The 19,815-nt window shown below is 45.2% G+C and overlaps 3 protein-coding genes across 4 annotated transcripts in view; 1 reads left to right on the forward strand and 2 right to left on the reverse strand.

Annotated features, from left to right (window-relative positions):
• The window catches only part of pdzd2 (PDZ domain containing 2), a 45,155-nt gene extending 38,139 nt beyond the window's left edge, over positions 1-7,016 (reverse strand). For both annotated transcript variants that reach the window (XR_002290919.3, XM_011479699.4), the window contains exon 1: positions 5,996-7,016. The gene's annotated coding sequence lies outside the window, so the exon portion shown is untranslated. The remainder of the gene's footprint in view (positions 1-5,995) is intronic.
• Positions 7,017-7,046: 30 nt separating this feature from the next.
• Positions 7,047-12,980, forward strand: golph3a (golgi phosphoprotein 3a). Its single transcript, XM_023958823.2, has 4 exons — positions 7,047-7,467; positions 8,366-8,497; positions 8,755-8,869; positions 11,411-12,980. Exons 1-4 carry the CDS (start codon positions 7,261-7,263, stop codon positions 11,833-11,835), a joined length of 879 nt encoding a protein of 292 aa, XP_023814591.1. The 5' UTR covers positions 7,047-7,260; the 3' UTR covers positions 11,836-12,980.
• si:dkey-3h3.3 (uncharacterized) lies at positions 9,021-19,131 on the reverse strand. Its single transcript, XM_011479700.4, has 5 exons — positions 18,992-19,131; positions 15,394-16,464; positions 14,616-14,833; positions 14,386-14,466; positions 9,021-9,319 (listed from the first exon to the last, which is right to left on the reverse strand). Exons 1-4 carry the CDS (start codon positions 19,046-19,048, stop codon positions 14,397-14,399), a joined length of 1,416 nt encoding a protein of 471 aa, XP_011478002.1. The 5' UTR covers positions 19,049-19,131; the 3' UTR covers positions 9,021-9,319; positions 14,386-14,396.
• Positions 19,132-19,815: the final 684 nt, after the last annotated feature.

Genomic DNA, 19,815 nt, shown 5'->3' on the forward strand with positions numbered 1-19,815 from the left:
AGCCAGCTTGACCTCTTATGCATGAGCAATTGCCTGTATATGAGAACTGGACCGAGTGGATGTGATGCCAACCATTTTTCAACCATATGGACGCCGCCACGTTGGAGCCAGATGACGTCAGAAAGCAGTGACTGGTCCGAGACAATTTGAGTTAACGTTTCTATGGCAACCTCCCTCGCCAATCAGGAGTGAGCTTGTTGGAAGGCCACACACATATCACTTGCGTTCGGGAGAATCTGTCAATCCCATGAAACCTCCTACTTTCATTGAGGCGCATGATTGGTCAGTTTATTACTTCAATAACCTGAACTACAGAAAAAAAATACAAAACAATTAAGATTATCTGCACATGTTAAATAGTATCAGAGCAAGAATGGTTGTTCTGCGCAATAGAATGACAGCTGTTTATTTCTCTATAGTCTACGGGAATTTGGCTTCTTGCAGCCAGCAAGCACTTCCTGTTTGGAACACCAGGGGGAGGGGCCACTCAGTCCTGTTCTCATATACAGTCAATGGTATGAACACCAGTCTTTTACTAGCATACATTTACCCAGCAGACATTTTTACAATGCAATGCTTGATCAGATTCACGGTGTGGAATTTTTTTTTGTGGCTCTGTTCTCAGCCTATTCCTCTCTTTGGTCCAGGGAAAGTCCATCTGCATTCACACTGAAGTGAACCGCACCAGAGTTCGTCTGCAAGTGAACAAAAGCTCTTCAGAGGATCAGATGTTTGTTCCAAACCAGAGGTAAGCTTTCTCTGCTGTCAAACTGAGAGGAACCTTAAGGCAGCGTACAAACCGGAGTCTGGGGATGGGGGTGGGGGGGCCTGTTGTGCAGATGAATGGACACGTCTCTTTTCTGCTGCAGGTGAGCACACTGATGGTTGTCACCCACAGAGGAAGTCCACACACAGCTGACAGAGGAACACAGTACAATGGGGGGGCTCTGTCAGCACAGGCTGCAACAATGCTGAACAGCTGACCCTGCAACATACTTTCTGCAGTCGACTTAGAACGAGGTGTGATAAAAGCGGCACCTCTCGCTGAACCCCCCCCACCATGCATGCACACACACTGGCCTCCCCGGCTTTTTGCCGTAGACTTCTGACGGAAACTTTGGGGGAACGTTAAAACTCCTGTGGCCGATTAGAGGCTGGACAGGAGACTGTGAGACCCCCACGGGGAGTGTGTGTGGGGGGGGTGTCCTTTTCATGAAGATCAGGTTCATCTGAACAGTTGTGAGCAGAGCCGTCGCTTCGCTCTGCTGCTCTCAGGTGTTCGGTTTATCAGAAAGAACAGAGGAAAAATGCAGATGAGCTTCTGGTTGGAGCCCAACCTGACCCGACCCCCCCCATGACAATATCTCTTAAAACTACCAACAAACAGAGCACCCCTCCCCCCATCTTCCCTATAATCCCTGAATGGGAATTTAAGAACTGCCCACGCTAGGACGAAAAATTACTAGTGATCCATTTTGCCATGATGGTGGGAAGAAAGAAACCCCCCAAAAACTAAAACATTGTTTCTATTTCCCAGCAAAGGTTTTATGTAAATAAAAGTAAATTAAGCTTCAACTGACCCACGTCTACATAGGAGGCGGTGTAAGTACCATACACATGCGGCCTGCAATAACTGTCCTTTCGACTGAGGATGACATCACGCTACGGTGGCCCCACTTGGACAAACTACGTAGCGTGGAGATCTGCTCGGGCTCTACATATTTTCATTTCTTGTTTCCTTTTATAGCCTAAAGTTCTTTTCCCTCATAAATTGTGTCTGACATTATTCTTTGTAGTGTTTATAGAGATTTTGCCACAACCCACTTTGTAAAAACATCTGTGGCTGTTAGAATGAAGCTGCTGCTCCACACAGAGAACCGAGTCTCTGAGCAGAGCAGCTGGAGTCTCGTAGCTTCGTGTTTGCAGGCAGAGAAGCTGCTTTGTTATAAAGTGCGGTCCGGAGAAGGGTTCGGAACGCTGTCCACTTGGCTGCAAATGCACTTAATAATAATCATAACAATAATAAGACCACCTTTAGAAAATAATCTCGCTCTATGTCGGAGCTCTGTTTGTCACATAATGTGACGTCAGCACTAGTCCCAGGACCCCGAACGGTTGTTGCAGGCCGAACGGTTGTGGCACCTACAGCGGCATTTAACACAAGAGTCCATCCTGTTGGTCAAATGCATAACTGGCTCTGTTTAATTTGGTGAATGCTTTAAGCTACCATAAGAATGTTTTAGTGCGCGTGTTAACATTTAAGGTAACCATTTATCGCAATTCCCGTGTGCCAGTCCTACACTTAACCAACTTCCCCATTCAGCCGCTCTTCTTTTTCTTCACGGCTAAAGACGTGATGTCACAGAATTCCAGGCCGGACACAAACCGCACTTATTCATTGATTCATTTTCAAATAGTTGGCATTTCCGTGAATTACAAAGGACGTCATCCTACCGTCACTACCAGATCCAAGAGGTCAAAGTTCAGCTTGTCCACCCTTCAGCAAGCGTTCAGTGGACCCGCGTTTTGAATGTAGAGTCAATGAACGCACTTCAAAACGTGCACGGCGACAGGTGAACGTGGAAGCCTGACATGCGCCTTTCTATTGGAAGTGGGGGCTTGAACGTGTGTCGCTGAGGCCGGCGTTACACAGGAGGAAGCACATGCTGCTGCATATCCAGCAGGAGGATGTGCAGCGGTGAACTTAATCCATAAAAAAAACATGTCAGTTCCACGTTTCTACTTATCTAATCGTCTGTCCCCTTGTGTGTCTTCCATGGAGGGATAAATATGTACGAGCAGATCAAAAGCTGCACTGTGAGCTACAGTCATATCATCATCATCATCATCATCATCATCATCACAGATGGCCCTCCATCAGGACATTTAACCCTTTCATTCCGTCATTCCACTGTTTTTTTGCTTTTTGGATACTGACCACATAAAGATGGTGAACAACTCTGGTCATTTGACCAAATATGGTTTTTAAAGCCCCCCACTCATCCCAACACCACCTGATACTGCAAAACGCCCCCTTGTGTCAAACCAGGGTGACTTCATCCATCTCTCCTCCAGTGTCTGCATGCATCATGGCCCCCACTTCAGTCAGGAGGGGGGGGGGGGCTGTGCTCGCCACATTCATCTTTCTCCTGCCTCTCCCGCGGAACGTGAAGGATTAGTTGGGTCTTTGTTCCACACTGACCTACATGTACACCCTCCACCCCCCCTCACCAGCCCCTGTCCTCAACGCCATATGGCCAAAGATTACTAAAGCCCCATTTCAGTAGATCCACCCCCACCCCCATGTACATTAATCTGAAGACAAAGCTCAGCACAATGACCATAACGAGTGGTTCTGTCATGACTGAGGTTCTGGGGTTGTTTGGGGGCATTTAAGCAACAATAACATGCCATAAACCCCCACCGCCCACTCATGACCTTATTAACTGAATCAGGTGTGCCAGAATGTGGAAGATACCATTTTACGTTGGAGTGCTTAGAATATTCAAGCACATTCCATGGTTCTCCAGAACCTTCAGACACCACAGACAGAACGCCTCCATTTTTATTCTGAAACTATTAGAACTGTGCTGGGGGGGGGGCAGCAGCTCCACAGACGCCCCCATCTTCCCCCCAGATGTGGTGCTGCTCCAGCTTCAACAGGTTCTTCACAACTGGACCACTGGAGGAGGAGCTCTACCAGGTCTGAGGAATCCTGATCGTTGGCAGCTGAGGTCAGAACTGCAGCAGAACCTGGATTCAGCATGTTCCCATTTCTGGTCTGAATCCACGGTTCACTTTTTCATTCGGCTTCTGAATGCAGGAAACTCTGCATGCTGGTGCACAGGTCCGTGGTTCTGAAAGCCAGAACCAGCGTTCAGAATCCATAAGCAGGTACAAGAGTCAGAACTGAAGTGTCTAGACCAGGAGTCTTTAGCCTGAGACTCCAGAAAACCAAACGCCGGCTTGTAGTTTGGTTTAATTTGGTTTATGGTTCAGGTTTGTCATTTAGATTTTAACTCTAAATATACTATCAGAGTGGTTTATTTATTTAAATAAACCTAAAACACATATTCTCAATTCAGCTGTACAAGTTCTTAATGTATAGAATTGCATTTAAACGTACAGATTTTTTTAATAACCAATGTCACTTTGATAAAAAAAAAACATGTTTAATTGGCTTCCACGTATTTTTAATGCAAATAAATCTGCTGCAGCTGGAGCATCTGTTGTCACACAGGATGCATTTTATTTTGAAAGGAACTTGTATTTGCTGCTGTCAAAAGTAAAATAGATTGAAATAGTTTTGGAGAAATATGACACTATAATAATTTCATTATTGTACATATTTAAAATCTACACTTTATAATTGAATGGTCTCAAAATCCTATATAAGCAGTAAAGTGGGACTCTGTGGCTCTCTCTGGCCCAGTTGGCTATTTTAGTGTTAAAGGTTTCAGACTCCTGCTCTGCATATTAACAGTGAAATAAGAACTAGACTGAGCAACGCTGTCCTACTGGCGTTCCAAACAGGAAGTACTCGCTGGTTCCAAAAAAAAAACTTCTATAGAGAAATAAACAGCTGTTGCTCAGTCATTCTATGTTCTAACATATTTTTCCCGTGGCGCAAGTTATCCAAGTTATAAACAGACCAATCAGATGCCTCAATTAAAGTAGACGGGCTGGCATCGGACGTTCGACGAGTTTGACAGATTCTCCGCTTTAAGTGGAAGGGGTGTGGCCTTCTGACATGCTCACTCCTGATTGGAGAGAGTGGTTGCCAAACAAATGTGGACCGACCTACTGAGGACGTCTGGTTCCAACGTGGCGACGGACATGTCGCGGAAAAATGGCGACAGAATTGACGTAAATTGGTTCGGAACCGGAGGCGAGGCATTTTCTATGGGTGACGTCACACGCCATTCGTCCAGTTTCCACTCAATCGATCAGGTGCGGAAGGCCAGCCGGGCTCAGCAGAATCTGCCCATCAAATGTTTTGACTGTTTGACGTGAGACCGCCTACTTTTATCGAGGCATCTGATTGGTCAGTGTATAACTTGGATGACTTGCACTAAAATCGGTTGAAAAAAGATCCAGAATGCTTCTTCTGACCAATACAATGACTGAGCAACAGCTGTTTATATCCCTATGAGGGTCAATGGGATTCTGGCTTCTTGGAACCAGCGGGTACTTCCTGTTTGGAATGTGGCGTGAGTGGGGGTGGGGGTCACTCAGTCCAGTACTTATATACAGTCACTGATCCAGAACTGAAATGTTTCCTTTTCTAACTCCATGTGTTTTAGCTTAGTCGTTTGTTTTTCCCTCCTGGGTTTTAATTTAGTTTTAAACTAAGTTATATTTTCTGTTTAAATGGTAAATATTGGATCCTCCTTGTCTTGATAAAAGAACCTCTGAAGAACTGTGGTTCCAGTAGGGTTCTGTCAGGTTCTAACGCTGCTGTGGTAAAGGTTTGGGCTTCTACTCTACAGCTCTGGTTCTTCATTGGGCCTCAGCTGTTTGGACCAGAACTTACAACAAACGCAGCAGCAGGATTCTGACCCGATCAGAGTGGACCGATCGGTTCGGTTCTTCCAGTTCCTTTGGATGTGTGGTACTGAGACCAGTACTGGTTCTGACAAATGGGAAACCAAGAACTTATCCTGCAAACTGGACCAAGTCTTTTTGCTGACTCGGGGGGATTGTGCACTAAAAGCTCCGTGCGCGCACAGCTCTGAGTGTGTGCGCGTTTCCGTGCGCGACAGTCTGCAGAAGTACTCCACAGAAGTGCGGACGTGTGCCCTGAACGCATCACGGTAAAGCCACAGGTCCGGTAAATGTAAAGAAGAAGTACCTGAACGCCCCCGTCTAGAACCAGGCTCCGTCTCACTGTGGTTGTTGCCCCCCCCCCCCAGCTCACGCGCCTCTTCTCACTTTAACGACCCTTTAGAAGCACGAAGCTGCATTAACGTCCGGCTCGGAAAAACCGCCTACTCACACGTGCTGGAGAAACTATCTTCCAACGCCGGTCATTGGAGCTGCGCCGCCGCCGTTTTCCTCTGCAGGTAAGAAGTCATCCCGCGCGCTCCTGGTCACTCATCCCCGCGCGGCCCGGCTCTCCTCAACGGGAGGGGGTGGAGCCCTGATCGTAGCCAGCCAGGCTCCTCCCCCTGTCAGCACAGACGGCAGATCCCAGACAGTTGAGAGCAGATCGCAGACATTTAGATGTAAGCAGATTGACCGAGAGAAAAAAACACTCCACGCCCCTAAAGGGTTCAATGATCACACGAGAAACTTAAATATTAAATCAATAAAAATCACAATCTCCTAATAAAGTTACCATCTGTAAATACGTAAAAATACTTTTGCCATTCATAAACATCAAGAACTCTTCGATGACACTGGAGCGCCATCTGCAGGACAAACACAGATCGAAGACTGTAAGAATGGAAAAAAGTTCAGAAACAAACATTTTAAAATTGTGTTGTTGTTCTTTTTAAAATTCAAAATGTTTTAAAATCTTGTTGTAAATTACCACCAAAAATTTTTGTTGTATGAAAGTAAGCAGTGTCTATTTCAGGGGTCACCAAACACATTTATTTAAAATTAAAACTTGAAAGTACCAAATTTACAACAAAAGGGTCACATGTTAAATTGTGAGGAAAAGTTGTAATTCTACGAGATTTAAAGTCGTAAATTGACTTTTCTTGTGGCCTTAATTGCCTTCTCGGTCGTTAAAAACAATGGGAATATTTCAAGTTTTTCTTTAATGTATTACTTCCAATTAGCAGACCTCTATTTTAAATTATTTTCTCTTATACCAAATATTCTGTTTGAACTAATGTAGTAGACCTGGGCATGTGTGCCCTGCCTTCACCCAACAGTAGGACAGGGAACTGTTTCATTCTTTGATTTGTTTGAGGAAAGCGTCTTTACAACTATGTTGAATATTACACTGAGGCGTGTTTATTTCATTGACGGTAAGGCTTTATTTAAAAAAAAAAAAAAAAAAAAAAAAGAGGTTTCCATCCTGACTTCCGCCTGCGGTCTGTCGCCACCTGCTGGTCTCGTCGGGTACTGCAGAATCCGCGGGGCGCCATGTTGGCCTGAGCTCAGACAGCAGTGAAGCGGATTACCGGATGGTCCGGAGCCTGTAACCGGGACCCGAGAGCGCCACTGCCGGCCCCACATGGTTGAGCAGTTACCGGCGGACCTCCTAGGGCAGAGCGGACCGCGGCGGGCGGTTCCGGCTGTGTTGGAGCCATGACTTCGTTGACTCAGAGAGGTTCGGGCCTCGTGCAGAGGCGGACCGAAGCTTCGCGCAGTGCCGCAGACAAAGAGCGCTCGTTGGCCGAGGAGGATGAACACGCGACCGAGTGCGCGGACGCGCGGGACGACACTGGAGACTCCAAAGAAGCCCGGCTGACCTTGATGGAGGAGGTGCTGTTGCTGGGGCTAAAGGACCGAGAGGTAAACAGGCTACGAACCGCACACGAGCCTGTCTGCCTTGAACGGCGACCAGCCGCCGAAGGCGGGAGACGAGAAGACATAGAGGTGGCAAAAGAGTTGGGAAAACTCTTGTGGTCACGTGTCTTTTTCTTTTTAAAGTTCTGTTGTTATTGTGATTTTGACCGGATGTGACGACATCCAACTCCTTGCGTTAGGAACATGGACAACAGGCGGTGGTTAAAGAGGCGTGTCATGTTTTGGCCACGCCCACTGTAATGTCAGCGTCACAATTTTAGCAACTTGTTGTTCAGCATGAGGAATTTCCCCGCAGGAACATTTTTAGCGAGCAGGTCAGGAGGTGGAACAGGCGATGAGGCACATTTCTGATGAACTCCTGCCGCTCTGCAGAAAATATGTTTGAGAAAACAGCACAGATTTTTGGCTATGCTTTGACGGGGCCTCTAGCGGCTCATGCACTCTTGTTTTTTTTCTCAGCCTCGTCGAAGTAGCTCCTCTTTGCTCGCTGCTGTTTTCAGCTGCAGCTCTCCGAGAACAACGGAAGCGCAAGAGAGCTGTGAAAAGAAACTCTTGTTTCCCCCCAAAATAGTCTAAAATTGGAGTTAATCGATTAATCGTCCAGCCCTAAGCGATGTAAACATTCTGGTTGATTAATGACCGTTCTAATTTTTTGTGTCAACACAACCGGACCATCAGAAATCAGCCTTTAGAAAGGTAGAGGAAAGAGACCAGAACCCTGTGGAACTCCAGTGAGAGCTGGGATTCATTCTTCTGATGTCATCTGAGCTTTAGATGTCTCATTTTTGCTGACTTGAGGTTTTTCCAGCTCCAGACTGTAGAGTTTCAGGTTGGCCCCGCCCGCCTCCAGAGCAGGAAGTCAGCTTGTGTCTTCTTGTTGCAGGGCTACACCTCCTTCTGGAACGACTGCATCTCGTCGGGCCTGCGGGGCTGCATGCTGATCGAGCTGGCTCTGAGGGGACGCCTCCAGTTGGAAGCCTGTGGCATGAGACGGAAAGGCCTCCTGGCCCGGAAGGTAGGGCTGTCTGTTGGCGAGCGTCTCCCGGTGTTGCAGTCGGGGCCGGGGCGTCATGACTTATCTCATGTCTCATCTCTGTTCTGCAGCAGAGCTGTAGTCTAAGAAGGTTTTAGCACCCTTATCCCCCCTTCTGATCGACCGGCTCATGTTTCCGCTCTTTCATCCAAACTCGTCGGAAGGAATGTTTTGATCCCGAAACATTCCAAAGCACGAGTGGATGTGACCAGGAAGTGATGGTCTGTTCGTCTCCTCAGGTGATCTGCAAGTCCGACGCTCCGACAGGCGACGTCCTCCTGGACGAGGCCTTGAAGCACATCAAGGACACTCAGCCTGCGGAGACGGTGCAGAGCTGGATCGAGCTGCTGAGTGGTGAGCCCCCCCCCCCCCCCCCCCCCCCCCCCCCCACCAGAGAGAACATGATTCAAATCTGCAGCTTTTCAATCTCAAAGACCCTTAGAGACGTCTTGTGTCTGGAAGTGTGCACCTGTTCGCTGCGAGTCAATGATCAGACAGTCAGGAGTCATTTCAGACACTTTATTTGAAATAAAAGAAACCAATCAGTGCAGCACGATATGAACAATTAGGCCTACGGCGCTCTGATGGATGCGTACGTTCGAGAAACTAATGTAGTGTTTGTGAGAGAAGCTAGCTTTCTATTATAAGAATAGCGTGTCATGGACTTAAAGTCAAATTCTGTTTTTCCAATATTAGTCCATTTTCTACTTCAGTTAAATCTTTACACTTGTTGATGAAGCTGGAGCGCAGTCATCGTCTATAACGGTCCTTCATTCCGGGCGTTCTCGCTTTTGTATCAACGTCCTGTGAACACAAGAGCACAGTCAGGTTAGCAGCTACCGGACCAGAACAACTGGTGGTTCTGAAAGTCAAAGGGGAGAATGCAAAGCCGATCGCACAACCGTCTGCACAACTCCACTACCAGCACAGCTTCTTGGCGTTTGTAAACCTTGACACAGGTGTTCAATAGAGATATTCAGTCAGTAATCAGAACTGCCCTCAGGTGTAATATAGTCTTTAGTTATGCAGCTAGAAAACCTTTTAGAAAATCTGTCTCAAACTGTTTCAGACGACAACAATCTTTTTCGGGGTTTTTAGTAATTTTTTGTTCAAATACGTTTTACATAGTGGTGCACGTTAATAAGACCAAGAGTAACCTCATCTCAGACCAGACCTTTGGTTTCTTTCTGACAGAAAAACAAATGATCCACATGCAACTAACTCTTTCTTTCTCAAATTATGTCAATAAAAAGCGTCCTGTAAGGGCGTTATCTAGGCTACATCACTAACTTCATGTACGTGCAGCAAAAAAACACGGACAGCACCTTCCTGCTCTGCATTTGCAAACTTTATTCATCATGTCAGGGAAAATATTACATACCAAGAAACAAAATCCATCAGAGTTGATCTGAATGGGGTCCCAAGCCCACGCTCTCCCGGAGTTGAGATCAAAGGGCCCCTTGCAGTAAAGCCTAACCCCGTAAGTGCTTAGAACACGATTGTAGCAGTGGTTAGTCCAGAACTGAACCTCTCCTGAGGCTAAACGAATTCAACGAGACTTCAAATCAATCTGAAAAGCTCCACCGTTTATAAGTCTTAAAGTCCCACCAAGATCATCTATAAATTTGTTCCCAGTGGTCTTTTAATTAGGATTTTGCCGTTTTTGGCCAAAATCACAAAACCTCTCATTTTATTGGACATAGTTTCTGCAGAGCGACAGGTATCCCTCAGAAATCCTTTGCTAATTTGTGGGCGGGACTGTTGGCACAGAGCAAGCCCGCCCCCACTTGACATCCATTTGTTTATACTCTCTTCTGCTAGCTTATACGGCTCCTCATACTCCCAGCCTAACATTAACGGTTCTACCGGTTGGAGCTATCCAGCCGTACCGTTTTTAGCCAGATACCCGTTCAGAGACGTACAAAGATGAACATGGATCTGGAGTCCTCTACAAGTGGATGCCTCAAGCTAGATTCACGGTGGCTGTGTTGACTCGCGTTTAAGCGTCCACTTTCAATGAGAGGTCTATGTAAAGGCTGGAGTTCATGCGTCGCTACGATAGTTTTCTAGTCTGACGGCGGGCTCTACGGAACGGTTGTTCATTGAATGTATGCTGAAAGTTCAACTTGAAGTCTTGGCCGCTTAAAATTGACGACGCTGAATTATGTCCAGTCAGGGACTCGGATTTGGTAGTGACGGTTGTGTAGTGTCCAACCGCTGTAGACATGATCACGAAGGAGAAACGAGAAGTTTGTATATCAGAACAGAGCTGTGAACGAAAAAGCCTGGAGCAAGATTTGCGAGATTTGCAACGCTTCAACATTTGGCATTAAGCCTCATCCCACTGTAGGTGGCAAACATGGGCTAGTAAACAGTTAATAAACCAAAGAAATGGCATCTTTCCCAAGGACACTTCGACACATGGGCGTGCAAAGCGGGAATCAAACCTGCAATCTTACGATCATGGGTCGACCGCCCTGCCGCTGCACCACGGCCGCCACTGAAGAAGAAGAGTACCCCCTCCCTGCTCGTCTGGTGTGAACACCATGAGCTGAATGTGTGTTCATGAATGCGTTAGAGTTAACAAATGGCCAGTGTGTAGGCACCATCGGAATTTTTCATCTGCTCCTGATTCACACTGATTTGAATACCCAGAAATGTAATATCTATCCTAATTTTCCTTAAACATGCCCTCCATCAGAGAACATGTTAAAAACACTAAGAACACAATTTTCATCAGAGTGGGTCTTTCAAAGTAGATCAAATACATTGTACACACAGTACACAGAGGATAAAACGCTGCGTGTTAACTGGGTTAGGCGGCATGGATCAGTTACTGAGCCGTACTCCGTGTGGTTTCGGTCAGGGTGACCTGAAATTGTCTCTTTTGTACAGGAGAGACGTGGAACCCGTTGAAGCTACACTACCAGCTGAGAAACGTCCGTGAGCGTCTGGCCAAGAACCTGGTGGAGAAAGGCGTACTCACCACAGAGAAGCAGAACTTCCTGCTCTTCGACATGACCACGCACCCGCTCACCAACGGCAACATCAAGCAGCGCCTCATCAAGAAGGTCCAGGAGGCGGTTCTAGACAAGTGGGTCAATGACCCCAACCGCATGGACAAGCGCCTGCTTGCGCTTATTTTCTTGGCCCACTCGTCGGATGTTCTGGAAAACGCCTTTGCCCCGCTGCTGGACGACCAGTATGAGCTGGCCATGAAGAGGGTGAGGCAGCTGCTGGAGCTGCAGCCCGAAGGCGAGAGCGCCAAGCCCAACGCCAACGAGCTGCTCTGGGCCGTGATCGCCGCCTTCACCAAGTGAGCCTCGGCGCCACGGCGGTTCTGACGGTCTGCAGCCGCCTCTTATATTAGGATGCGACCGACACTCACACCCACCTGGATGTTTTCTCTTTCTGCATCGTTCCTCTTCTGTTTCTGGGCCTAACTTTCCGATCTGCCATAACTTAAACTCACAGAGGGGGGGCACAGATCAGTGTCCTGGCTGCCCCCATACCAGTGCCTTTTAGTTTCAAAAGATCAGTCTTCACTGAGCACGTGCAACTGCGTCTGTCCCCACAGCAGCTTAACCAATCAGGTAGGCCCGGCTGAGGCGTAAGGTTTGCTGACGGGGCATGTTTCTGCACTTCCCTTTGAAAATCACCCAAAAATCTTCAGGAGATCCAGTTTAAGGAGATGTTTGTTAGTCATGAAAGTCTGCAGCAGACCGTTTAGAAATGGTTTGCAGAGTCGGGTTCTGATTTTCTAAAATCGCGCTTTCGTTAGATCGATTCACAAGTGAATTGGATTCCATTCAATATTAATTCCTTTTTTCGGATTTCCATTCCTAAACCGACGTTGCTTGATTCTATTTTCTGAACTTGTGCTTTAAACTTGACGTTGCATTTTTGCACGGTTTCTACAAGGGCCCATCGACATTAAAGCTAGCCATGCGGCATCTCACGCACCGAGATAAGACCCTCCATCAGGCTCCCGAGCACCGATGCTCCTGTCAGGCTCTAATGTAGCACAACTTAAACCAAAATGTTCTTTCCAAAAGTAGAAGTGAGCGCCTGTAACCTGCGGGCGAAGGGGGCAGTGAGTATCTGGACCGGGGAGGCTCTGCTAGGGCCAGAAACCAACCAGAGGGTCCCTGCCAGCCCTGTCCAGACTTTTCTCACACTTCTCTCCACGGAGCCCATTTTCTTACGCTGGGGAGGGAAGCGGCACGCTCCTTAAGACATAGACGACTCCTCGTTGCTCTGAACGGACCCATAGGGGGCGCTGTCGGAGCAGGAACCCGTCCACGGATGGGAGAACCGAGCCAGACTTCCTCAGCCGGAATGAAGGGAATCTTTCATGTTCTACCTGCATTATTTTTGTAATTCATGATGAAATATATGTTTTGATGGAATATCAAAATGCTCCATTAATGTTTGTTGAATAAACCAGAATTAAGTGAAAACAAAATCACTTTATGAACACTTTTTTAACAACGTCTGATGAAGCAAAGGTGCCGCCTAGATCTCTGCTGTCTCTAAAAACTATGCAGGTTGACCAACACTTAGGCTAAATGCAGGATCGGTGTATTTGCCGAAATCGGCAGAAATACATGGGAAAGTATTTCTGCAAAACCCATTCGTGCGAACTCCAGAGTGCGAACTCTAGAGGGGGCATCGGACCGCAGTCCGGCAGCTCTGTGTGAGCAAACTGCCCGGTTACAGAGAACCGGGTCTCCGAGCAGAGGAGCGGCTTCGGGATGTCGTGTGTGTTTTTGGATGCAAAATGCATGAAAACTGCAAACAATCATGAATTTGTGTTCAGAAAAAAAGGGCTGATGTTATTTGCATCCATTTCCTCATCTGGGTCTGTGCCGCCAACAAAAGAATTCAGCACTGGTCGCACGCATTTAGAAAGCTATGTGCGAAGAGTCACTTTAAAAAAATGATATAATAAGAACAAAAGCACGCTCAGAAGATCATCTCGTGGATGCTAACCTCGGCCATGTTTGCTTACAACAGAACTTTGCTACTTCTCTTTCTAGGCCCGTTTCCGGTCTTTTAGGTGGTCCTGGTCATGTCCGAATGATTTATGCCGACCAAAAGTGTGGCGTATGTAGACGTTTGTTATAATCGGATAAAGTTTTCCTAGGCCCATTGACACAGTTTAATTCTAGTCTGATCTTTAAACCGTTCAAAGACATTTTGCACGTGGAACCGCAGCTACTGTTAGTCTTGGATCACGGTAGATTACAGATCAGGGAAGAACCTGGATCCGTGTGATCATGGATGGAGGCAGACTTCTAATCTGGGTAGATCAGGATACATCCTGGATCCTGTCTAAATCCTGGAGTAGATTCTCTGACAGACTCCCTTAATAGAAACTGAATAGGTTCATTGGAGGTGACCTGTATGCAGCACTGGAGGGGCTGGAAATTCATACTCATTTCTTGGTCATTAGCAGTAAATTCTTATGTATAAAAATAATAAATGTAATGTCTGACTCAGCAATTATTTATCTACATTAGTTTGCAAAGTTTTTTTATTACTGTATATTTTACATAGAATTTTAAAAAAAGGAACCTCATTACTAAAAAATAGTGTTTGTGAAACAATTTCTCAGCTTAATGACAATATTTCTACATTTATTAGAAAAATATTTCAATTTTGTAGATCTGAACATTTTTTTCCCCGTTTTTCTCAGCAGCATTTTAGATTTCCTAAAGTTTTACCTTCTCCATTTAGCTTCAGTGTGACACCTTGTGGCTTTCAGCAGAGAGAGAAAGAAGTAAACTCCTTGGATGTAGTAAACGGCTTTCTAATCGGTTGCCATCTGATCAGATCTCTGTTTAATTGACACAAACGTGATTACGCACCTCAGACTTTCTCATTTGATTCCTTTGACCTTCAGCTCTTCTCGTACTCGGCTCAGATAAGCAGGATCGGGGTATCCGTAGCTATAAACACAGAAATCAGAGTTTCCTTTGAGCGTTGGTGAAGGTCTAGAAAGAGCTTGAAGAACAGCTTTTCAGACGACAAGAAGATATCCAGAGTCTGAACTGATCAGACAAAAAGATCAAACATGATTAAATGTTGCAAAGCTCACTGAGAAGGTCCTCCGTGCTTGGACGTCTTATGATGGATGTCGTTCCATGTGACCACATTGCTCCTGCCGCTGGTGGTGGAGCGCCCAATGGTGAAGATGAGCCTCTGGTCAAAGGCCCGCTGCAGCAGCTTCAGGATGGCTTGGCCCTCGGGGGAGTCTGGCAGGTATGCTGTCCGTGACACACCTTGATACGGCTGACCTGGGTTTGGGTGTTCCTCCTGCAAAAACACCAGGTTCAATTGACTGTTGGTTTTAGAGATCCTTTATTCTTGTGGTTTTTATAGAATATGACATTAGCAAAACCCCTGCTTTTCAAAATGTCTGGGCGGCTGGCTAGCCGGCACACAGAGCTGCTGCCGCAGACCCAGCGAGTTAAGATATGCATGGAAGTTCAGGAAGACAACCCTTGCATTGATCAGCCATATTGGATATGGATTCTACCCACTGAAGACGTCAAGGCCTCAAAGCTGGGTCCCAGATTGGTTAACACGATGCGTCAATCTCGCCAAACTTCAGATTTCTTAATTGAACTCTCGACGCGCTGAGTCTGACATCCAAATTGCACCGGGATCCTAAAAGCACGCTGCTGCAGGACCGACGCGCCACAGGACCTCAGATTCTGTACATTGACTTAGCATTGAAACAGGACGCCCTTGACGTTTAAATTGCGTTCATTGTGAATGCAGAATGAGGCAAAGGAAAGCAGTAACATTTGGGGAACCGGTGGGGAATAGCCCTTCAATAGTGTTTCATCCAATAGAGGATGAGGGGATCTTACCTTCTGAATGCCATCTGGGATGTAGTACTTGATGACTATAGTTTTATATTTCTCATATCCCTGTAAAGGTATTGGATCTTTACTGATGTCCATATAACCTCCGTCAGGTTGTGTCCCCTTTAGGACACCATAGAGCTCCCCACAGACGGGACAAACTTTTTTATAGCTGAAAGCTTGTTTGAGACAGTCTTTGCAGAAGGAATGCTTGCATCGCAGCTGTTCTGTGTCTTTGGCTGCCATCGGCTCCATGCAGATGGGACACATCTCCTCTGAACGTTGTCTGGGGGAAGAATTAGACAATCTGCCACTCGCTGGGACAGGTTCTGAGCCCCTCCTGCTGCGTGGACTTGGGTGCAGAAACTTATCTAGTTTGGCAACATGACTGTAAGGTCCGATCACAGTCACCGGCTTGGTCTTCTTAAAGAGCAGGAGAGGAAAGCGCTGCTTCAGCTCAGATAAATCCCTTGAGCCCAGATCCAGATTCATCCGCTTAAGATCAGAAGCTGTCCTCTGGTAAAAGGTGATAAATCTCTGTCTCACAAAGTTCTGTTCCCAGCTGCTCACAGCTGAGCCTTGGAGATGTTTGAACATCACCTGGGTGGTGCCGTTACGCTCCGGCCCAGTTTTCAGATCAAAATTCTCACCCAGGATTCTCTCCAGTTTTTCTTTGCACTTAGATTCCACGTACTCCAGTACAATCAAACGCACAACCACAGGTGGAGTTTCTGGAAGATCATTCTTCTCAACAAGTTTTTGCGGACTCTTTAGAGGATAATGCTTCTCAACAAGTTTTTGCGGACTCTTTAGAGGATAATGCTTCTCAACAAGTTTTTGCGGACTCTCTGCAAGATAATGCTTCTCAACAAGTTTTTGCGGACTCTTTAGAGGATAATGCTTCTCAACAAGTTTTTGCGGACTCTCTGGAAGATAATGCTTCTCAACAAGTTTTTCCAAGTCTTTAAAAGTTCCCGTCACCACACAAAAGGCATCTCCTTTCTTCAATATACGAATCCTTGGCGGCTTGGGGTCCTTCAGCAAAGACTGTGGGACAGTGAGGTGGATGTCTGTGATCTGCAACACAAAGACAGAACAAGCTGACTCATCTGTAGCCACCAAATGACACACTTTTGTGAAAAATCAGATCCCAAAATCCCCATCATCATCATCATCATCATCATCATCAGTGAATCAAAGAACAACAGAGGAAGTTGGATCAGCAAAGTTTGAGGATGCAGCAATCAAGTCCACCAGGGACCAGACTTGGACGCTGTTCCATAACATCTCCATTTTACCGCTGTTTATTTTTCTCTTAACAGATTTGTATATGATATTGTCCATATCTTTTTTTCCTTTGTGAATTAACAGGATAGTTTTGAGAAAATTGTATGTTGAGGTTATTAACGAGCTCGCACATCCGAATTAAAACAAAGATGGGAAATAAAGGCGAACCCAAACAAAGGCTTTTGCTAAATTTAGCAGGTTTTCCTATTTTAACCCTATTTTAGCCATTTACCCCTATCTCAGTAGCATTATGCAAAATGTCCTTAAAGGGTCTCTATCATGTTTTTCTTAATCCTCTTAGAGTAAACTATATCGCTTGCCTTGCAAAAGTATTTGGCCCTCTTGAAGTTTTCAACCTTTCGCCACATTTCAGGCTTCAAACATGAGATATAAAACTGTTGTTTAATGTGAAGAATCAACAAGTCACAGGGTGTTGGTCAAATCCCAGCTGGGACCTTCTCCACGTGCCCAAAAACATGTTTCATAGGTTAATTACAGATTCAAAATAGTTCCTTAGGAGTTAACAGTGTTGTCAGATTTTCCTGCCCAACTGGGCAGATTAAATTCTGATTTTGTGGGCAGAAATGTCTTTGGGTGGGTGGCTGTAGTGTGTCGTTCATTTAGTGTTCAGATCTGACATAAAGCTGCACTGAAAAGACACAACGTGAGGCAAGCAGGCAGACAACTGTGTGTGTGGCATACGTGTAAGATCATTTGCTTTCTGAATCCACATACAGTACATTTTTGGAGGGATTATTTTCTGTTGGTGTTGCACAAAACTTCCTGTTTCTACACAATTACAAAAACAACAAATAGCCTACTTTTTGGAGTAATCGCAATTATTTAATTTAATTCTAAAAGTTTTATTAACACTTGGAAACATTTTCAATTGTAAAAAGAGGTTTTTAAACACTAAACCACACTTTAATGCTTTTTGCAAGGAGATTTGCTCATATTTTTGGATTTGGATTTGACCCTTCGATCATTATAAGAAGCTATACCAGAACCTCTAGTACCGGTATTTACACATTTGTGTGTTGTTCTTGATGTTTGATTGAAAGAGCGGCAAATGAGCTCACGTTTCTTCTTTGGTGTTTGATAAAGAACCTGTTTTTAATGTTTTGCTCTGACTGACTGGAAAAATGGTGGATGAATTACCATAAGAAATGTCTGAAAAAATACTTTCAATCAGGTATTAATTAATGGACAACTAATTAATGCTAATTATCATTGATTGACTTTTTGGGCGGTTCTTTTGGAGGGTCTGGTAGCTTTTAGATGACTTTTGGACTGGAAACTGGACTCGATCTAGATGCATGTTTGTGTATTACTGTGTGTAGGTGAGTGTGTGTATTTATGTGTGTGAAGGCGAGTGTGTGTTTGTGTATTATTGTGTGTGAAGGTGAGAGTGTGGTTGTCTATTACTGTGTGTGAAAACGTGTGTGTTTGTGTATTACTGTGTGTGAAGGCGTGTGTGTGTTTGTGTATTACTGTGTGTGAAAACGTGTGTGTGTTTGTGTATTACTGTGTGTGAAGGCATATGTGTGTTTGTGTATTAATGTGTGTGAAGGTGAGTGTGTGTATTTGTGTATTACTGTGTGTGAAGGCGAGTGTGTGGTTGTGTATTCCTGTGTGTGAAGGTGAGAGTGTGGTTGTGTATTACTGTGTGTGTGTTTGTCTATTACTGTGTGTGAAAACGTGTGCGTGTTTGTGTATTACTGTGTGTGAAGGCATATGTGTGTTTGTGTATTAATGTGTGTGAAAGTGAGTGTGTGTATTTGTGTATTACTGGGTGTGAAGGCGAGTGTGTGTTTGTGTATTACTGTATGTAAAGGCGAGTGTGTGTTTGTGTATCACTGTATGTAAAGGCGAGTGTGTGGTTGTGTATTCCTGTGTGTGAAGGTGAGAGTGTGGTTGTGTATTACTGTGTGTGTTTGTCTATTACTGTGTGTGAAAACGTGTGTGTGTTTGTGTATTACTGTGTGTGAAGGCATATGTGTGTTTGTGTATTAATGTGTGTGAAGGTGAGTGTGTGTATTTGTGTATTACTGTGTGTGAAGGCGAGTGTGTGGTTGTGTATTCCTGTGTGTGAAAGTGTGTGTGTATTTGTGTATTTCTGGGTCCCTCGGTCACCCTGATCAGGAACAAGCGGGTAAATAGATGACGTCATACGGCTCGCTATGTGGATTTCCCCGCATGTTCGAGCCACGCTTTCGCAGATTTCCCAAAGTTGCTTCCCGCGCAAACACCGGCAGAACGTGACCTAAAACGACGCGTCACGGTGACTGTTCGCGCGTGTATCAGCTGTGAAGCTCACCTCCACCCCGCTCGGTTCGTGTGGTTCTGGTTCGGTGGTTCTGGTTTTGTAGGCCATCGAACAGCGTTCCTCCAGAAACTCTGACGGAGATCCGCGGTTGCTTTCACTTTCACTAACCTGCAATTCCTCATGTATGGCAAGCCGCTAAGGCCACAAATGTCATGAAATGGCAATTAAGAATTGTTTTAAATTCGGCGGTTTTTACTGCTCTAAATGTAGAAAGCCAATAACAAAATAACAAAAATAAAACAATAAGTACAAAGATCCCTCGTTTATTGTCTGGGATACATTCCATACATGACACGTGAGAGGTGAAATCCGTAGAAATGATTTAATGCTGTAAAACTCTTTTCTCTCTTTTTAAACTCTCAAAGTTCAAACCTTCATTTAAAGAAGAAGTCCAGTGTCATAGAATGAATACAATAATCTGATCGTTATCGTAGATTTGTGTAAATATTTTGCGTAAACTTGGTTTTATTTGAATCTTCCTTCTCCGTAAAATATTTGAAGTTGGTAAAAACCGACAAAGTGGAGACTAATAAAGAGGCCAACTTCAGTCTCACCCAAGTTTCAAGGTGTAATGATACATAAAACAAAATAAAATGTTACAATCGTCCTAAAATTGGTATTTCGTAAATATAATAATCCTGAATTCACCATAGGCAACGTTGTTAGCAGTGTATTTGTTAGAGTCAGTCGCTGCATATTATGCAAAGTAAGGATGGTACGTGGAGACGACTGTTGTATTAAATCCATATTTTGAGGGCAAATGTCTGCTAAAAAGCAGCTTTCTTTCTCTTTGAAATCAAAGGCTCATCCTCGGT

The sequence above is a fragment of the Oryzias latipes genome, chromosome 9 (genome assembly GCF_053564925.1).
Source record: "Oryzias latipes strain Hd-rR chromosome 9, Olatipes_Hd-rR_3.1".
Taxonomy (NCBI): domain Eukaryota; kingdom Metazoa; phylum Chordata; class Actinopteri; order Beloniformes; family Adrianichthyidae; genus Oryzias; species Oryzias latipes.

What these genes read in the sequence shown, in the direction of transcription:
- golph3a (XM_023958823.2), top strand. Translation starts at nt 7,261, where the DNA reads ATGACTTCGTTGACTCAGAGAGGTTCGGGCCTCGTGCAGAGGCGGACC. An exon ending in TGGGGCTAAAGGACCGAGAG is followed by an intron (nt 7,468 to 8,365) that starts GTAAACAGGCTA and finishes TTCTTGTTGCAG; the next exon opens with GGCTACACCTCCTTCTGGAA. An exon ending in AAGGCCTCCTGGCCCGGAAG is followed by an intron (nt 8,498 to 8,754) that starts GTAGGGCTGTCT and finishes TCGTCTCCTCAG; the next exon opens with GTGATCTGCAAGTCCGACGC.
- si:dkey-3h3.3 (XM_011479700.4), bottom strand. Translation starts at nt 19,048, where the DNA reads ATGGCCTACAAAACCAGAACCACCGAACCAGAACCACACGAACCGAGC. An exon ending in TCCCAGATGGCATTCAGAAG is followed by an intron (nt 14,834 to 15,393) that starts GTAAGATCCCCT and finishes GTGTTTTTGCAG; the next exon opens with GAGGAACACCCAAACCCAGG. An exon ending in AAGCACGGAGGACCTTCTCA is followed by an intron (nt 14,467 to 14,615) that starts GTGAGCTTTGCA and finishes CTGTGTTTATAG; the next exon opens with CTACGGATACCCCGATCCTG.